General features: G+C 43.7%; 1 protein-coding gene across 1 annotated transcript; it reads left to right on the top strand.

The window, feature by feature from the left end:
• The first annotated feature begins 2,936 nt into the window (after positions 1–2,936).
• On the top strand, positions 2,937–3,386 carry LOC143888746 (uncharacterized). The gene has a single exon (XM_077393162.1). It carries the CDS (start codon positions 2,937–2,939, stop codon positions 3,384–3,386), a length of 450 nt encoding a protein of 149 aa, XP_077249277.1.
• Positions 3,387–20,761: the final 17,375 nt, after the last annotated feature.

The raw sequence follows: 20,761 nt of genomic DNA, 5'->3' as shown, positions 1-20,761 counted from the left end.
TATAATTCGAAGCTTGTTGTTCGGGTTCGGTCCAATCATTTAAATTTCTTGTGGGTAGGATATATTCATTATTAATTGCTCTCCACATTTGATAGTCTTGAGTTAAAAAGATTTTCATTTTAGTTTTCCAAAAATCATAATTTGTACCATCAAAATAGGGTGGCCTAGTGTTTGAATAACCTTCATGATGTTGAGGGTAGTTTGCCATTTTTGAATCTTTACTCTAAACCGGTTAGGGTTTTCAAAAAAAATAGAGACGAGGCTCTGATACCAATTGAAATACTCAAGAGGGGGGGTGAATTGAATTTAACTCAATATTAGGCCTTTTGAAAATTATCTATAAACCCTAATTGGGATTTTTCTTCACTTAAATAAATATTTGGTTAGTGCAAATATAATTGAAAGAACAAAGTGAAATGCCAAACCAAAACAATAATGGAAATGCAAGAGTGAGAAATTGACACACCGATATATAGTGGTTCGGCCAACGGCCTACTCCACTCTACTCAAGGTCGCACTTGAGGGATTCCACTATAGGAGACCTCCACGATGCCCGGCTCCGAGGCGGTTACAAATCCAAGGGATATTAAACAAGGATGCCCTTACACCTTTACAAAGACTCTCCTTCTCCGCCGAGTTCTAAGCGGTTGCTCTCTAGGGAATTAAAAAGGGAATGCCCTAGCCACCTACACTAGATTTGAAAGAGAATAGCTTGGCTTCTTCTTGAAAGCTTGATGCTCTTTGTAGACCCTTGATTGCTCTTCAAAGATGGTGATTTGCAAGTGAAAGCACTACTATATCCAAACTCAAAAGATTCACAAGTGAAAGGCAAGTTTGGGATGAAAAAACAAAAACTCAAGCTAAAATGGATTGCAAATGTTTTTGATGCTTAAGGATGTTTTTCAAAGATCAAGAGAGAGTGAAAAACTTCTCTACATGTTGTATATATAACCACACCAAAGAATATGACCGTTTGGGGGTGGACATATCAAAAACCAACAATTAATTTGAATCCCAACGGCTAATTTTTAGTCTGTCGCGAGGTTCTCGGAGTTCCGAGAACCATTCTCGGAGTTCCGAGAATTCTCGGAGTTCCGAGAAATATTCTCGGAGTTCCGAGACAACGGCCAGAAGAAATAAAATTTCTACTGGACCATTTCTCGGAGTTCCGAGAAATTGTCTCGGAGTTCCGAGAAAGTGTCCAGATGCTACTGGACCTTTTCTCGGAGTTCCGAGCTCGGAGCTCCGAGAAAAATTCTCGGAGTTCCGAGAAGCCTAAAAATCCGCACTTTTTGATTTTTATTGCAAATTTGATTTTTAGCTTTTGGAACTCAACTCCTATGGTTATTTTGGAATGTTTATGAGGGTCCCAACATGTTGGTCCACCACATAACCATTCACTAATGCATTTTAAGTTCTTAAGTGTTCTTTGAAAAACAAGTTGAAAACACTTTGCCTTGACTTGGAAATCTAAAGAGAAAGGATGTACAATGATACCTATGCAATCTTCAACTTCTCTTTAGTCTTGGTCTTCAATTGATCTTCCATCTTGTGTATGCTTTGCTTGAGAGATGAGGTGAGCTTCACTTAGCTCCTTTGACTCTTGTATGGGATATCTCCAAGCATGACCATGTTGTGTGTTGGTTTCTTCAATGATCAATCCTATCTTAAACACAACACTTCAAAGCAAATTGATTAGTATTCAAAAACACAATCAATTATGTTTAGAATCATCAAAACAAGATAGGAGAGTAGACCCTTGGGCTTACAGAGGTGTATGTTGATGACATGCTGGTAAAAAGCCTGGAAGCCTCCAAACACATCTCCGACCTTCAAGAAACCTTTGACACCTTGCGACGAGCCCAGATGAAGCTGAACCCCGCAAAATGTGCCTTTGGGGTGACTTCCGGGAAGTTCTTAGGGTTCATGGTTAGCCAGAGAGGCATCGAGGCCAACCCCGAAAAAATCCAGGCCATCTTGGACATGGAACCCCCGGCAACAGCGGTAGAGGTGCAGCGGCTCGCGGGACGAATCACTGCCCTCGGCCGTTTCATGCCCAAGTCAGCGGAGAAATGTCAGCCCTTCTTTAAGTAGCTAAAAAACATACAAGAATTCGAATAGACCCCGGCCTGTCAAGAAGCCTTCGACGCCTTGAAGCAGTACCTCCAAACACCGCCCGTACTAGCCAAACCTGAGCCTGGGGAAGAACTATTTTTGTATCTGGCCATCAACCCTACAGCGGTAAGTGCGGTATTGGCCAAACAGAGCGACAAGAAGGAACACCCGGTGTATTATGTAATCAAGACCCTCCACGGTACGGAGGTCCGGTACTTAAACATAGAGAAATTCCCCCTCGCAGTTGTCAGCGCCGCCCGGAAACTCTGCCCCTACTTCCAGGCCCATCCCATAATACTTTTGACTGACCAACCCCTCAGGAGGATTCTCCAAAAATCGGAGACCTCGGGCAGGATGGTAAGCTGGGCCGTCGAGTTAGGAGAGTTCGACATACAGGTCCAACAGAGGCCGGCCATTAAATCCCAGGCCCTTGCCGACTTTATAGTGGAATCCACAGCCCCTGCTGCGAAACCGGCAATAATGGAAAAGACCAGGGGCCCCACCGAACAAACGGCTTGCGAAGACATGGGGTCCGACACGACGGAACAGAGCGGCGAGATTCACTGGACCCTGCACGTGGATGGCTCAGCGGGTAAAACGGGGCGCGAGGCAAGAGTGGTCCTCTACGGCCCCGACGGATTCACAGCAAAGTACGCCCTTCGGCTAGATTTCAAAGCCTCCAACAACGAGGCTGAATACGAGGCCTTATTGGCAGGGCTAAGCCTGGCCGCGGAGCTCGGCGCAGGAAAGTTAAAAGTCTATAGCGATTCCCAGCTCATCGTCAATCAAGTAAACGGGGCATACGAGGCTAGGGCCTCAGAATGAAGAGATACTTCCAGAAGGTAAAAGAAAAGCTGCAGAGAATGGGGGAAGTTGAGATTCTCCAGGTACCGGGAGACATGAACAATCGAGCTAATGCTCTGTCGAAAATGGCCTTTGAAGAAACCCATGACTTCGATACCGTGCTCACAGAAATACTGCTCCACCCCAGCATCAATGAGGTACAAGTCTTGGAAATTCCACCAGGACCAAACTGGATGGATCCCGTCATGCGGTATCTAAAAGACGGGATACTACCCGAAGACAAGCTAGAAGCCCGACGCCTAACCGCCAAGGCCGCCCACTACGTGGTCCACGGACCCAGGCTGTACAAACGATCATACACATGGTCGTACCTCCGATGCCTGGTACCCTCCGAATCGGAATACGCACTACGGGGGGTACACGAGGGAATCTGCGGAGACCACGGAGGGGGCAGGATCCTAGCCTAGAAGATCGTATGGCACGACCACTTTTGGCCTACAATCCTTAGAGACGCCAAGGAATTCGTCAAAAAATGCAACCCGTGCCAGAGGTTCGCCACCACCCCCCGTCAACCGGCCACCCCATAGACCACGGTGGCAGGACCCCTGCCTTTCGCCATGTGGGGCATGGACCTGCTCGGGTCGTTCCCAAAGGCCCCGGGGAGGCACACGATGTTGTACGTTGTCATCGATTACTTCACCAAGTGGATCGAAGTTAAAGCCGTGGCAAGGCTAAATTCAAAAGCCACAGAGAAGTTTTTTTATCATGACGTGGTCTGTCGTTTCGGCATTCCAAGAATACTCGTAACAGACAACAGACCCAGTTCGCAAGTACTGAATTCAGCAGATTCTGTGATAATCTGAGCATCGAACACCGTTTCGCCTCCGTAGCACACCTACAGGCCAACGGACAAGTAGAGGTAACTAACAGAATCTTGCTCCAAAGCCTCAAGAAGCAATTGGGAGAAGCCGGAAAAAGCTGGGTAGAAGCACTCCCTAGCTTCCTCTGGGCCTATCGGACAACGCCCCGAACCGCAACCGGGAAGTCCCCTTTTAGCTTTTCGGGGTCGAAGCGGTCATTTCGCTGGAAATCGGCCTCTCCAGTTTCCGCACGAAGAACTACAACGAACAGGGAAATTCTGAGCTCATCCGGAACACTCTCGATCTCGTGCTCAAAAAAAGAGAGCAAGCCCTCCTCTGAACCGCCTCCTACCAACAAAGGGTGGCACGATACTACAACGCCAGAGTAAAAAAACGCATGGTAAAGCCCGGAGACCTAGTACTACGGCGGGCGGAGGTATCCGACCCGCGAAACACCGGAAAACTCGCACCAAAATGGGAAGGACCCTACAGGGTCGTTTGAGCGCTCCGCCCCGGGGCATACCAGCTAGAGCACCTCGACGGGGCCCCAGTCCCTCGAAGTTGGAGCATGGATAACCTCCGAGAGTTTTACCAATAAAAAGGAAGGGTAAGGTTCGTGTTTTCTTTTAAGTTATGACGAATGTTTTGTTTGTTTTCTTTTTATTATTTCCAGAAGCAAAGCCATGTTTTCCCCTTTACAAATTAATGGAATAGCATTTTCTACCTGAGCCATGTGCATCTCCACTTTCCGGCCTATGATGAATAAAGGGCCGGAAAAAGACAGGGAGTGGGACAGAGGTAGCATCTGGGCTGATCCCCCCAAAAATACCCTAAAACGCTCCCCATGAAAAAAAGACCTCCCCTTTTTTAAAAGGGCAGGCAGGACCTATTAACTCCGAGCTGATCACTCGAGGGGAAGATGGTCCTTCCACGAACAAGACGCCCTACAGGGGCGCACTAGAAGTATTCTCGCCAACCAAGTTAGAATTTAATAACCTGCCGCGAATAGAAATACCGAAAAGCTCAAATGGCCCACGGCGCATTGTATATAAAAAAAAGAGGAGAAAAAAAAGTTCAAATAGCTATTACAGACCCAGCACATCGACAGAACCATAAAAGAAGCAAAAAATCCCAAGGCATCTGAGCCTCACCGAGCCCCCACAGAGGTCTCAGTAACTGCAGGAGCTTCCGGGGCAGCCACCGGATCCTCGACAGGTCTCGTGGTATCCACTAGCTCCAGCAAAAGATCCTCCGGAACGGCATTCTCGGCCTCGTGCACCAACTTCTCAAGAGGGAAGGAAGGATCAACCTCGCGAACGCGCCGCCGACATTCGACGAAAGCATCTATCTCAATATCCACGCTGAACGAGGCTGCGGCCTTGAGAAATTCCTCAGAATCTCGCCATTCCTCCCGTGCCTTCGCCAGCTCCTCGGCGTACGTTTGTCGTAACACCGCCAAATTATTTTCCGCACGGTTCCTCCCGTCCTCGGACAGCTGAAGTTCCCCCCGGAGTTGAGAAACGGTGTCGTCAAGCGCCGCCTTTTCGGCTTGGGCCTTCTCCAGGTCCTCGCTCAGCTTGCGGACTCGCTCCTCGAAAGCACCGATCTCGGACTCGTCCTCAACCATGTACTGCAACATCTTCCTAGCGTAACTTTGAGCCTACAAAAGCCCCCGCCACAAGCAAACCATTAGAGAATTACCGCATGCAGTCTCAAAGGCAACAAAAAAGGGGAAAACGCAAGCGGAAAAGCCAGCCACTCGGTACTTACGCAGGACATCGACTGAAGGTACCGGACCCCCAGGGCCCTACAGGGGAAGCTTTCTAACTCAGCCTCATCGCCAGGAAGGGCGGTCATCAAGCCAAGCTCCACCCCAACCCGGGGATTCCCGAAGACACCATCCTCAACGCCGATCTTCCAATCAGGCTTAAACATCTCTCCTTGCGCCCGGTAGTACTGCAGGGAAAACTCCATTTGCTCCAGAAGCAGCTTGGTCATAACCGACTCGACATGTCCTCCGCAAAGGCAGCAGGAGGACGGGCCCCACGGCCGGCTTTCCCCTGTTTAGCGCAAGAAGGGGCAACCCTCTTGGCAGGAGATTCCAACTCCCAGGGAGGAGACCTAGCCGTATCCTTCCCTCCGACCGATCGGCCAGAAGAGCTAGATGGCGCGGACGGGGGAAGCCTAGTTTGCGACCGGTCTTTCCTTGCCGCGGACATGAAGACGGAGGGAATCTTCTAACGACTAGCCGGACCCTTGGCCTCCGTCGCCGCAGCCCCCTTTCCCCTGCCAGTATCACCAGAAGAAGACATACCTGCTGCCAGAAACAGAAGAGCAACAACAACTCAGAGCGAGGAAAAATGACAGCTAAAAAAAATGGGAGGACAAACCTAGGGAAAAAGGCTCACCACGATGGCTGGCGGAACTCTCCCCCACCTCCTCGCCCGTGCAGCGGGCCCTCCTCTCCATTGCACCCAGCAAACCGAGCCTCCTCAGACCCCTCTCCCATCTAAACTCAGAAACATCAATAGCCTCCCCAGAGGCGAGCTTCTCCAAGTCAAACTTACTACAGTCGGACTCGTCGGGGAGGGATTTCCTTCGCCACTCAACAGAGCTCCTCCAAGAACGGGGGAAGCCCCAACCAGCATCCGACGGGGGAATAATAAACACGTACTCCTCTTTCCACTTTTTAACGGAAGAAGGCAAGTTCGCCGCGATCTTCACCTGAGGACGCTGGGTCAGGTACAACCAGCTGTCCTCCCCCTTCACCAATGGGCTAAGGGCAACACAACTCCGGAGCAAAGGGAGGGTAGGCTGAATCTTGTGAAGACCCGCCTTGGCCACAAAGGCCAAAATGGTACGCCAACTATTGGGCGCCAGTTGGGAGGAGGCCACCCGGTAAAACTCGAGGGCCTCTACTATGATACCCAAGAGCGGAAACCTAATCCCCGCCCGGAAAGCCTCCACGTAGAAGGATACCTCTTCCTCCGTAACGCCCTCGCACACCCCATCCCCAAAAGAAGGAACCCTAATCCCGTAATCCTCGGGAATATGAAACTCCCTCATAATCGTCTCCGCCGCCCTTTCTTCCAAAGTACTCTTACAACACACCACCCGACCAGGGCGGATAACGACACCGGACCGAATGTCCCTAATCTCCGCCTCACGGGCAGAAGGAACTCGAGTGGGAGATTCAAAGGGAGCGGCCCCCAACGACGATCCAGAAGCCCCGGAGCTATCTTCCAACTCCCTGGGCAGCTGTTCATCTCGAGAGCCGCCGCCCCCGCCCTTTGCCAACCACCTCCTTTTCCTTGGCGGAGCCCTCTCCACTACTTCTACTGACTCAAAAGACGGACTCTGAGAACCGGTCGCGACAGGCATCGTAAAATAATCAAATGTCAGATGAAATAAAAAGCATAGAACTCACTGAGGCCGACAAACGAGGAAGGGCAAAAAACCAGAGAAAAGTTGGTGAAGAGCAGCACCTAGAGAAATCGTCGCAGAAGGAAGCCCGCTTCACCCGAGGAAGACGAAGAAATAAGACAAGAATGAAATCCCCAAAAAGGCTTTAAAAAGAGCTAGGGTTTCGACATGCGTCGATTAATCTCCCTCACTGTCTAATCCGATGGGACGCGCACACGTGGCACCGATTGGGAAATTCGAGGAAACCGCCCAAAATCGAAGCGTCATTCCCCCCCGACTGAAAAGACGTTGCTACCCCTACCGCTAAATAACTTTCCCAGCAAGCCATCCCTATAACATCCCCACCTAAAGAAAGGAAGGGCTCGGATTTCGAACCACCCGCGCGTGCACAGTTTCGAATCCTCGCCACCTAGTGAAAGGAAGGGCTCGGATTCCGAACCAACCGCGCGTGCCCAGCTTCGATCCCTTGCCTCCTGGCCAAAGGAAGGGCTCGGACTTCAAATCGCCCGCACTGGCCCAGTTTCAACCCCTCCCCACCTAATGAAAATGAAGGGTCCGGAGAGGGGAAACCAAGCAGAGGGATCCGACCTCAAAGCCACTAGAGGAAAAATACGCGCCCGGACCCAGAGTCACGGCACGAGAGCTCGACATACGAACCCAACAGGCGGAGGAAACTAAACGCGCTAGGTAAAGGCTCGGAACCCCGCACAGGTTCGGGCAAAGCGTCACAATTCCTCGGAACAAGGAAAAGCAACCAAATAGATGGAAATGAAGCATAAGATACAAGTCAGAAGTACAAAAAGAAACTATTCATAACTATTTTCTTCTGGCCCACTGGCCTACAAAAAAGGGGGGAGGAGAGTAAAGACAAAGAAGAAAGGGCACGCAGGCCCGGGCCCCCCAAGACCCCCAATAAAAAAAGAAAGGAAAAAGAAACAGGAAAGCAAGAAAAGCCAGAAACTAATCAGAAGAAGACTCCTCTCCCGAAGGGTCACCCTCCTCTTCCCAGGAGCTCTCCAGCAAGGGGTCCACCTCGTATTCAAGCAGCTGCTCGTTGAGGGAATAAACCTTTCTCTGCAATCCCTCGTTCTCCCGCTTCAAGTCCTCAATCTCCTTACCCATCTTTGAAACCCGGCCACACAATTCCATCCCCTGGTGATAGGCTCGGGAGAAAAAAGACCACTCCCTGGCGACACGGGAGCGAAACGACTTGTCCTCCCTAAGCAAGGAGGAAATACAAAGGGGGGGAAGCCCGAGGAAGAGCCCGAGTCCCTCCTAGCCCTTTTCCGGCGGGCCGTAAGGTCCTCCTCCGAGTCGGAGGACAGGTCGGGGTCACTTGACGATTCCTGGGAAAGAGGGGCTTTGCCCCTAACCTGTGAAGGGGAACCAGACATGATGCCAAAAAAAGAAAAAGGTGCGGAGAAACACCTATCTCAGAAAAAAGGCAATGACAGAACGCCGGGATGGTCTTCCTTTTTAAGCTCGAGAGAGAAACCCTTGTATCTTGAAACAAGGCGACCCACCCGGCACGTGTCTCCGACCGGAAGCCACATAATGACGCTACCATTTCCCGGGGATAACCGCCGGATAAAACGGCACGTCTCCTCGTACTCCGGAGCTCCCATAAATGCCCTCATTACGATATTCTTTGACCAGATAAATAAAATGGACCAAAGGAGTAAGGGGGTGTTATGATGAGACATAAATACGGCGCTGCTTTCAAATCTCGCCACGTGTCGTCCATGCACCAATGAAGCCTAAACCATCATGAGGAAAGGCGTTGGGAAACGGCAAGACCGTATGATTACGACACGTGTCACTTTCTCACCGTCCAAGCCTCATCATCACAAATTATGGAAGGGATTATCCGGCAAAGCCACGCGCGCCGTCGGAACAGGAGAACGGCCCAATCCTCCAAATGAAGGTTTTCTCTTCATAATGATGAAAAGGTCCGCACGCCACCCCTTAAAAGGGGGAGAAGGGAAGAAGAGAGGGGATTCGTTTTTTTTAAAGACTTCTTTTAGATCTCCCACAAGACAACCAAGAAAGAAAGAGGCGAGGCAACAACAGAGGAGGCTGGGAACTTAATCCCACTCTCCCTGTTAGTCCCCTTTGACCCATCCACCCACACACCAAGAAAAGAATCCGCGCCTTGGCCTTGGTAAACCTGACCAAACCCTCTCCCCTTCTCGCTGTTCTTTATATTGATTGGTCAAAGAATCTGACTTGGGTGTCGAAGTGGTCGTCCGGGACCCACCCCGGACCCCCCTGACCCCCTTTGTTTGTGATTGCAGACCCCGCGGAGGCTCTCTACCGACCTCGCGATCGCATACCTGGATTCCGACGTCATCACCAAGTGAACCTTAAAAGCTGCAACAGACATAATGTGATGGGGTCATGGGGACAAGTCACATCCACATTTGCTACGTCAGAAGGAAGTAAAACAACGAAGGCTCTCTCGTTAGCGACAAACAGAGGTATAAAAATTAGCACCCACCAATTTGATATCTGCACCCCTCTTCGAAAATTACAACCAAAATTTATATATACAGCCCCCATTTTCTTAGTAGGCCCATCCTGTCATACTAAATTCATATCTGCACACCCATTTTCTTTACGCTATCTACATGCCCAGAGTTGCCTACTTTAACCAAGAATTGCTATTATCATCATAAGGCGCTCATTATTACTTTCCAGTAATTTCTTTCCTTTCTTTCTGAATTTTAACCTCATGTTTAAAGCATTACCTTTCTTTTGTTCGCCTATTTTAGTTAAGGTACCTCCTTGAGGTGCATGCCTAAAATAGTGCTATACTCAGTTGAGGTGCCTCAGTTCTTTGTGCGTGCTTGAGGGAGTAGTTTCAAATTTCTCAAGGATGGTCATCAAAAGCCGACCCATGATGTCTTTTTGCATGAGGATAGGCAACTCAAACTAACTGTGACGATTTACCCATTAAAGATTGGTCCATTGTAACCAATTTCCTTAAAGATCAGTATCTAAAACTGGTAAATCTTTGAAGATCGATATCTAAAATTGGTTCATAAAGACTCACCATAGATGCTAGAGTCTCATCAATCCTACTATGGCTCATCTTCCAAGCGACATCATCTTCAGCAACCTACATAGTCATCATGCAATAGACAAAAGTCGTCTTTAGCAACATGAGCAACATTTTCGGCAGACAATTCAACAATATTAAATAGTGTATCAAATTGGAAAATTTTTACTTTGGAAATTTCATTGTAATCAAACGTATGTTAGAGTAGATTAGGATTATCTTTCCTTAATCTTATCCTTATCTTTACCTTTATTTTGTTCATCTGTAAGAGCTTATATAAAGCACTGATTATTGACATCACCTCAAGATTAATAGAAATTATCACTCTCTTTATAAAGCACTGATTATATATACAGCCCCCATATATATATGAGAATAGTGTTCCTGCGCAGCTGCTCAGATAGCTTATCTGAGTAGCTGCTTCAAAAACTCATGTGGCCCACATTTTTTTGGGTGATCCAAAGCATTCATTTGAAAGGCCCTTCCATGGATAGGGTGTGTACCAAAAATCAACCCAGTAGGATCATCCTAACCCAATCAAAGGTGAAGGGGAAAATGGACAGACACTGTTTCTGACCATTTTTTCCCTCCACAAATGGTCAGGGTTAGGATGATCCTCAAGGGCTCATTTTTTGTACACAACTTATTCATGGAAGGGCCTTCCAAATGAATGCTTTGGATCACCCCAAAAATGTGGGGCCACATGAGTTTTTGAAGCAGCTGCTCAGATAAGCTATCTGAGCAGCTGCGCAGGAACACTTTATATATATCGAGATGATCTTAGCTTCTCAACCTATATATAATACCTCATTTAGAGCTATATAAAGAGAAGCTAAAGCATTAATTTATGTGAGCCTTAATCTTAAGGATGGGATGCTCTACCAGATTAACAGCTATACGATTACACACGTCCTGTAGGACCCAATATTGATCGTTAGCGTTTGTCTGCAAAGTTGAACTCAATGCATTAAGTTAGTTTAGATATTTTTTAGTTTTTTTTTTTTTTTTATTGGCAAGCTGAGGTTGGGCATGACCCCCACCAGATATTTTTTAGTTTATATCTTAATGCGGCTGGTTTCATATTGAATTACAAAATGAACAAATTGCATTTCTTTGGTTTATAAAATTTATTTCATCTGTCAACGAGTCCAAATGATACACCTATGTCGAAGTCACAATGTGTTCTGACCCTTCTTGATTTTGGATTCTAATTAGAGAATTCATTGGATCCACTTTTGAAGTTAGGTCTTGATCCATTTCAAATTAGTCTTTGCCAAATTATCGATTCCTGCATAACCATGAATGGTAAAGATGTTGTGGCCCGTAGATAGTCTCCACTTGACCCTGGACGATTGAAGCTAAATTTTGATGGTTCTAGTTTGGGCAATCCTACCAACCAGAATAGGAGGTGTTCTCAGAGATGAGAATAGTAACACAAAGTGGGTATTTTCGACTGATAGGAATTACGGACTCGAATGATGCAGAAGTGAGGGCTATCCTCCAGGATAAAAGATTGATGTCGGAAAATGATTTGGAAAATCTCAATGGAAGGGGATTCTCTAAACGCCATTAAATGGTTGGAAGGAAGGCTGACTCGTCACCCTTGGAGATTTTCAAAGCTCCATGATGAGATCTTAGATCGGATTGAGGGTCATTATGTCAGCTTTCATCATGTTAGGAGATCATCGAACGAAGATGTGGATTGCCTTGTTCGATCTAAAGTGGATAGAGAGGTTTTGGAGGTTTTCGATTACCTTCCACCTTGAGTAGTTCTTTATCTTTTTCTGTATTTTCTTTGTTATGTACTCTTTATCCCCATGGGTCATAGCTGTCTTTTCTTTCTAATAAAATTCCACAGGTCCCAAAAAAGGCATGAAAGTTATTTTATATAGCATCCCAAATATTCCCCTCAAGTTTTCATGAGAATGGAGGATAGCGGTTGTGTATGTTATGTTATTATATGAGCTTTTACGTGGTGTATGGGCGTACGTGCACATCTGGGGTAAACACCCTTGATATTTGATCCAAGGATCAAGAATACCCTTGACTCTTGTCCGCTTGATCCTTGGATAATTAGGGGTCATTTGGATAAACGAATTTTAGAATCCAGGTTTTAGTTTGAAAACAGTGTAAAAAAAGGGTTCATGATCAAGCTGTTGTATGCTGTCCTGACAGTGACAACGTTTCTTGGATCTTAAGCTAGTAAAAAATTCAGGTTTTAGAAATCTCTCCCGCATCCTGAGATTTCTAAAATATGGAAACAAGACACGATCTCTTGCTCTCTTGTTGTAGGAAAGAAAGGCAAGAAATCAAAAAACGACGGCTGGTCTCTTTCTTCTCGTCTCCCATATGCAATTTTGACGAAATCCAAGATTCTAAAATCTGCATATCCAAACAGCCCCTCAAGGGTGGTTGCCCTGAATCCCTGATACCGGCATGTACACTCGTACACTATATAATTTCTGGTTATTATATAACATACCAAAAATACCCCTTGCGCATAACATGTATACATACAGAGTATTTTTTGCAGGGCTACTGATATTTACACTGCCATGTCTTGATAATGTGGCAAACTCACCTTATCGTTTCTTTTTCAATTGCCTGGTGAGAGCTGCTTGGTAACTGTAAAAGCTTTGACAGCCAGCTGGTTAAATAATAAAAGACAAGGTGAGTTCGTCTCATTGACAAAACATATGGTAGTGAAAAATTCCCCTCATGTTTTGATAATGAGACGAACTCACCTTGTCTTTTATTATTTAACCAGTGATCAAAAGCAATTACAATTCCCAAAAAGCTTTTACCAGCCAATTATAAAAGAAAAGACAAGGTGAGCTCGTTTCATTACCAAAACACGGTAGTTCAAATATCAGTAGCCTTTTTGTATTTTGCTATTATAATATCGAACCTTGGACACTCCAAACAACTCACTTCGTGTGTCTATCTCCCATCCGACTGCATTTTAATTTATGTTGATGTGTCAACTGGGACACTCCTACAGATTCACCACTTGTGTCCCTTTCTCACCAATTTAGATTGGGATCGTCTGGATATATTTGTCGGATAATCCTAACCCTCCGATCTATAGAGAGACTGCACATTATGGAAACCTCTGTAGATCGGAGGGTTAGGATTATCCAATGAAAATGAATTTTTGGGGCACAACCAATTTATGTTGTGGCCCAACAAATGCACGGTTTGGATCACCATGTGAAATAGGCCGTACAATACCTTTTGAAAAGTACCGGAAAATAGGACTACACACCTTAAAAAAATATCATCACGATATACATAGGGAAATGATATCTGCGCCAAGGTGTTTCGATAAACAAGCGCTCCACTTGTTTGTCATGTAGTATTTAAAGATATTACGGTTCTCAAAGAGCTCTTTAAACCCTTTAAAAACTACACGACAAACAAGTGGAGCGCGTGTTTATTGAAACACTTATCATTTCCCTGTACATACAGCATCTTGGCAGGTGTAGAAAAGATATTAATAAGATTGACGTGCCACCTTTATACTATTTCAGAAACCAAAAAAAAAAAAAGGCCTAATTTTGTTAACTCAAACTTGTCAAAATCCCATTCTTGCTTGACAAAACCTATTTGTTCAATCTAAACTTGAATATAGACATTACTAATCTGTGATTTACTTCAATTTACAAAGGCGCTTATATATAAGTAGCTCTTGCCAATCACGTGTCAATGGCAACCTTCAAACCTTTCCCAGTGTACGTGTATAATGAGACAGAACAAAGAAGTTCCATTTCAAAGTAGTACTTTCCTATAATACAAAATCCACAGAAACTATGAAGTTGAGACAAAATACAAGATGCAAAAGAAACTCAAATGATTATTGTCATATATTCCTTCCTGCATACATCTCTCCCTCCATAGCTTGATCAGCTTCTAAGATCCTGCTTCCTTTATCTCTTCAAAGCTAAATATTGCTTTCACCTCGAGCTCCTACCTAACAAAAGAGATAATGCAACGTTGTGGTTGATGAAAATGAACAAACATGAAAAATATCAGTTTTATTAATTTACCTCAAAGATTTTTGTTTAGCTCACTACATAATGCTTGCACCAAAAAATCATCAAAAAATCTTATATATAACACTACTAAATCTCACGGCATAGAGGTAGGGTTTGTTGCACTAATTAAAAATTGAACTGATATCCTCATTTCCACATCAAACTGCGCCCAAGAGCTCAAGTTCAGATAATTCAATTCAAAAATTGGATTTCCAAATTCATGATAGAATCTACAAATAAAGGAGAAATCATACATTTTAGCTTCTTGAAATTGCACGATACATTTATCTACTTTGAATGATTGAATCCCCAAGGATTTCATTTGGTTTTAGTGGATTCCGTTTTGGAAAAACAAAAAAAAGCTTCAATCATTAGAGCCACGTCCACTAAAAGAGAGCTCAAATCCCCATAAAAGCATTAAATACGTACTCAAATCAACGGTCATTTCAGCCCCCTTTTTATTTTATTTTTTTAAACGGAATCCGTTTTCAAAGTGTTTTCCTATCTAGTTTGAATCCATTTGCTATTCTGGCTGCAAATTGTTAGTTCTTTTCAAGAACTCTTTCATGTAATCAATGGAATCCAGAAGTACATATATCCTATCCATGTGTTCTTAGGCATGCTTCTTTTTTTTAGGGCAGTGATAAATTCACCCCCTTCTAGGATGAATTCACCTGTATTTTTCAAAATGGACAGTACAACCCACACCTTGATGGGCCACAATGTAAATAGGTTGTGCCCCAAAAATCATTTCCATAGGGTGATTCTAACCCTCAGATCTAAAGAGGGACCCACATTATGGAAACTTCTATAGATCGGATGGTTGGGATCATCCTATGGAAATGATTTTTGGAGCACAACCTATTTAGTATTTATGTTGTGGCCCATCAAATGGGCGGCTTGGATCGTCCCATGGTGTGGGTTGTACTGTCCATTTGAAAATTACAGGGTGAATTCATCCTGGAAAGGGGTGAATTTATCACCGCCCTTTTTTTTATCCTGATAAAAGTTGTTCTTGTAAAAAGTAGGAGCATGGTATTCAAAACATACATCTAGAATAAGTCATGATCTCATATACATTAGATCTAATCACAGAGGTATTACTCTAAATTGATCTAACCATGAAATTACTAGAATACAAAAGAAAGGATTGAGAACTTATCTCAATCAGCTATGTCGGTAGTCGATCTAGGCTGGATCTTCTACTACCTCTCCGGTTGACCTAATCTTTGATGGGGAAGATCTCCATTTGGTAAATTAGAAGATAGCAAATATCAACCCCATTATTTATAGGAAAAGACCTCCTAGAGTTACATCTATAATAGAATTCTAATTGGCTTAATCTATTTAACCAGCTGTCATAGTCGACTTTAGGGCTACATTAATCATCTATGTCTCACCGAGGATGAGATGCACTAATTATGTTTATACCTTTTACTGACCACTTTGGTCAGTGGGTGATTACAATAATTTCACACTTAATCCCATTCATCAATCCAGACGGTTGATCTTAGCCAATGATTGCCTACATAAGATCTTACAGTTCTTTCTTATTTCCATCAAGTGCTATTTCATATAGTTTTAGTCCAAACCTGACTACTATTAAGAGAAACATGAAATTCATTAAACTTTGTCCTTATTTGGATCATAAGAAAATATTTCTCATCAAAAAATTGTCCTAGGAATTTTTTTTGTCTCCCCGATTTATTGGGAAATGATTTAGTTATGGCTTATTTGGAGGAGAGGAGCAACTCGCGTAGATTTTTGAGAATTCGGGTTGAGCTTTTACCATAAAATCGGGACTGGTTTGGGTTGATTACAATTCATTTTTTAGCAAAAGCTCAACCTGACCCGAACCCATGTTGCATCCCTAATTTAGAGGGATATCGTTACAAATTAAAGATCCCTCTAAATAAACTTGAAATATTGGGGTTGAAGTTACATTTTCATTTGCAGAAATTTTGGAGAAGTTTTTCTTTTCCAAACTTTTAAAAAAAAAAATTCATAAAATCCGAACAGGACCTTTATGAATTTGTCTTGTTTTCTTAGCTATTGGCTAACGATCTTTATAAATGAAAAGGGTAATAAGAAACGCTATGACTATATTAGACAACCCCGGCCCAATGTCAATTGTCTGGAACCTAGCCATAACTCAACCTTATTCTTAAAGCTTAATGGAACCATCTTACCTTACACGATCAAGCACTTTCAAAGGCTATGATCATCACCCTTAATCTTCATATATTCGGCACTCAGGCACTTCTGGATGGTCTCTACAGTAGGCCTCAAGGGGATCCCTAATTGATCTTTGCCTTAGATGCGCTTTCGCCTGGCTAACCTCTTCGACTTCATCCCATGCAACAACACACTCATCTGAAACTGTGTTTTCTTCGCAGATTTTTTGTGCTTCTGCGACTTTCTCCTCAATCATGAATGAAAGCTTTTGCTCCTTCCATTGTGGGCTTTGGGAGTCCGATGGCGACACCGAAACTGATAGGAAATTGGCATTCCGACCTCTTTTTATGTAAGGTATTGTCAAAGGAAGAGGAGTTGCGTGAAGAGGAAGATGAGAGTTTGAGGGGAGTTTTAATGGCAAAAGATGGAGAGAAGCCATGGGGAAGGAACTTTGGTGTTTAGATTTTAGGGGAGGGGGTCGACATTTTATATGTAAGAGGGGGAGTCAAGAAGAAAGGCAATGGCTGGGTAAATGTACATTTTCCATGTCTAAGTTTAGTACAGAGTTATCTAGTCTTCCTGTTATAAAAATACCAAATGGCACAAGAAGACGCATTGCTTGTTTGGATCCTTCCGTAGTTGGTTAAGATCAACTTTGATCTCTACGCCCATTGAGGACAAAGTAGGGCCCACTTCTTTTTTTCTCCATTTGAAAGAAAATTGCTAAAAAGATAGGTTGGCCAATTGTTCTTGAACCCAACCCCATCATGATAGGACAATCCTAGTCCTAGATCAAGAGTTGTTTAGGGATTTGCTAGGGACTTTCATAGAAAGGCATTTCGCCCCTAGCTCTCGACAAAATGCTGAAAAGCGAGCCTAAGTGGCTGTTCTCTCGTGTAACAGCCATCTGTGAAATGCCTTTATGTGAAAAAATGCTGAAAAGCGAGCCTAGGTGGCTGGTCTCTCATGTAACAACCATCCGTGAAATGCCTTTATGTGAAAGTCCCTAGTGTTGGTGGGATTTGTGGCTAATGGAGATTTAAGACGAACATGAAGTGATGCCTCAAGGTGCGTGATCGCTTTCCTTAAGACAATATTCGCCCCCACCAGTAGTGTGCAACAGGGATCCGTGAATTGTCTCCAAGATACAATGAAGCCTTGTAGGAATGTCCTACAGATGTTTGACAACGCTTTGCACAAGCGGAATCAAACCCAAAACACTATTTGAGAATTACAAGCCTTAGAGAAATTCACTAAAATTGTTTCTGTAGAAAAACAGTTTTTAGTGCACTGTTTTGTATAAAACTCAATCTTTAAAACATGAGAGAAAACAAGAGAGTAGGGGATTTTATAAGAGAAAAGTTCAGTAATAACTAACTCTAAAAAGACAGATTTTCTGCTCTTTTTTATAGACCTACAGATGTCTTTTCATTAAGGGAAACATCCCTTCAAAACATCTCTTGGATTAGTTTGAATAATAATCATTCGATCGCACCTCTTTATGATTTAAAGGCTTTGGATCATCCACAAGGTGTCTCTTGTGTTTGAAAATCATCCATAATTGTTGGGAAGCAAAAGACATGAAGAAAAGTTAAAAAACGAAAGTGAAAAGCCATGTCTATTTTCTCCCAACGGATAGATTTTCAAACAGCCGCGGTTGACCGGACCTCTGAGGTCGTCCGCCGACATGATTTTTCTCTTTATTTTTTCTCGATCCCAAGAAAGACATGTCTATTTTCTTCCAACGGATAGATTTTCGAACAGCCGCGGTCAACTGGGCCTCTAAAGTCACCCGCCGACATGATTCTGTCTCATTATTTTTTTCTCGATCCAAAGAACCGCGGTTGACCGGACCTACCGCGGTCAACAGGCCATACCTTTCTGGAAAGTATAAATATTTTCATGTTCCAATCCGCGGTCGCCCGGGAACCCCCGGTCAACTGGTCCTGTCTAAAAATCTGTTTTAATTTATTTTGATAAAACACTTCAAATATTTTGATTTATCCCAAAACATTTAGAAAATTTCCAACAAAACAGACTGAGAAAGATGGAGATATCTTTCTCAAAGATCTTCACATGTAAAGGAGAGCTCTACCAAGGAACTCTCGAAATCAAAACAGCCTATGACGATATAAATGAGATATCTCTTGATCCGGAGTCAGGGCTCGAAACCAAAACGTACCTTGAAATAACTCAGAGTCGCCACCCATGGACCGGCTATGGAAATAAAACAAATGCTCTGTTTGCAATGGATAACCAGAAATATATATTGGTTCGTGTGAAAATTAAAGAGACTCTATTCTTTAATTTAATTGCTAATTGATCTTGTTATAAATTGATATTATTGTTTGGTGCAGGAGTAAAAGGACTTGGTGAAGACATGGATGCATGTTACTTCGTTGCTAGAAGAAAAAAAGACATCAGACAAAGATAAGAGACCAAAACGAAAGGTCCCCGGTTATGGATCTTGGAAAGCATCACAGGGTGATAAAGAAATATTTGATAATGAAAGGAAATTGATGGGTGGAATGAAAACCTTGGTCATTTACCACAAATGCGGAGAATGTAAGGTGAAAACCGATTGGATCATGCATGAGCATACTCTGGCCAATGATAGAGAACAGCCCGAGGTAAATAACCACTTAAAACTAGTTCATGTTCCTATATTTGTCTGTGTGTATATTATGAAACAACGATATACACATGTGGCCGATCTTTTTTAGGTTTGCCGTACGTACACATGAATTTTTAATATCAATGAGTTATTTGGTTTAGAACCCACAACATGCCTTGAGGCAATAGTTCTGATACCATGTGAAACAATTAATTACTCCAAAAGCATAAATTGTTAGAGTTGGTGTATAATCATTTGTACATCAACGCATATTTTTTCAAAAAAATATTTTGGTGGAAGATATTATAGTTCTTGATTTTCTATCACATTTTCCTTTATAGTTATTCTCATTTTTTTTGTGCAGCCATTCCAAGAATGGGCCCTGTGCCGGATAGGAAACAATGTGAAGCCAGAGAAAGGAGACGGCGATAATACTGTTTCGAATGAAGAGATGGAGGTTGACGACAATCAAGACAATGGCAATAATAATGTTTGCAATGAAGAGATGGAAATCATAATGGAGATCCAACAAATTCAATCACAGGAGGAAACGAGTCAGATCGGATGGTACTGGGAAATTCTATAGAAGATGAATCATCACCCGCAGGAGATTGGTGTGAAGAACTGTTTGGTTTGCTGGAGCAAGGGACGAAGCATGGATGATATACTTTATGCTGTTGAATGCATATCAGCTGAATGCCCTTCAAATGGTTGGAGTGGCATTACTTAAGTTGGTCCTTGTTTGGATATGGAGATGGAAAACTCAGCTCTTGTACTTGGTTTTTTCAAATAGTGGACAACTCTCTCTCTCCCGTGGATGTAGCTTCCTTCTTCGAAGTGAACCACGTAAAAATCTTGTATGTTTTTTCTTTGCTTTTGGATAGATAAAAAAAATACTAGTATCTACTGCCCTTGATATTTGATCCAACACCAACCCCTTAAAAAGTGAGCTGCTGTTGGATCAAATATCAAGGGGTACGGGTACCGCTCACACAGGACTTAACGATCAGCCACCGTGTAAAAACTCAAATTATATGGCGCCCGACCCGTCAAGTCCCATGTGGGATTTGTACCATGCCCCTGGTTGTTCTTCCCCCTACTTTAGACTTATATAGCTCTCAGGATTAGGTAGTGGTATTGTTCCTGCTATTGTATACCTTTCTTTATTAAAATATTCTGGTAGGGGTCCGCCTAATCCTGCTTACCTATAAGAAAAAGGTCCCGTGTGGGCAGTACGTCAAAAGTACCACCCTTAATATTTGATCTAACAGCAGCCTCATAGTAAATTATCAACATCACCAGAAATAGCTATCCAAGGTTTACTATTCACTTGAAGGGGGGCCCCATTAAGGTCAATCACTCCTATCCTCAATTTTGTCTCTTGAAACCTGTTCGATTCACATTGTGACAACCGATTGTAAGCCCCTCAGCCTATTAACGGACTCAAAATTAATGTAATTTTGACTCCAATAATCGGTAGGGGGGCTTACAATCGGTGGTCACAATCTCAAACGAATTAATAGCGAGAGGAATCAGCTAATCGTTTAACATGAGAGCAATATAGATGCCCTCATGTGGGTTCACTAAATCAAGGTTCCATTGGATTCCAATGGTCGGTCCCTTGTACGATTTGACGAGAGACCTCATTGTAATATAATGAGGTGCCACCAATCTAATA

Source organism: Tasmannia lanceolata, unplaced genomic scaffold (assembly GCF_043159265.1).
Source record: "Tasmannia lanceolata isolate RefF3 unplaced genomic scaffold, GAP_Taslan_0.1 ptg000012l, whole genome shotgun sequence".
Taxonomy (NCBI): Eukaryota; Viridiplantae; Streptophyta; class Magnoliopsida; order Canellales; family Winteraceae; genus Tasmannia; species Tasmannia lanceolata.
Note: the sequence above shows the minus strand (reverse complement) of the source record. Positions and strands in the feature narration are given on the sequence as shown.

What these genes read in the sequence shown, in the direction of transcription:
- LOC143888746 (XM_077393162.1), top strand. Translation starts at nt 2,937, where the DNA reads ATGAAGAGATACTTCCAGAAGGTAAAAGAAAAGCTGCAGAGAATGGGG.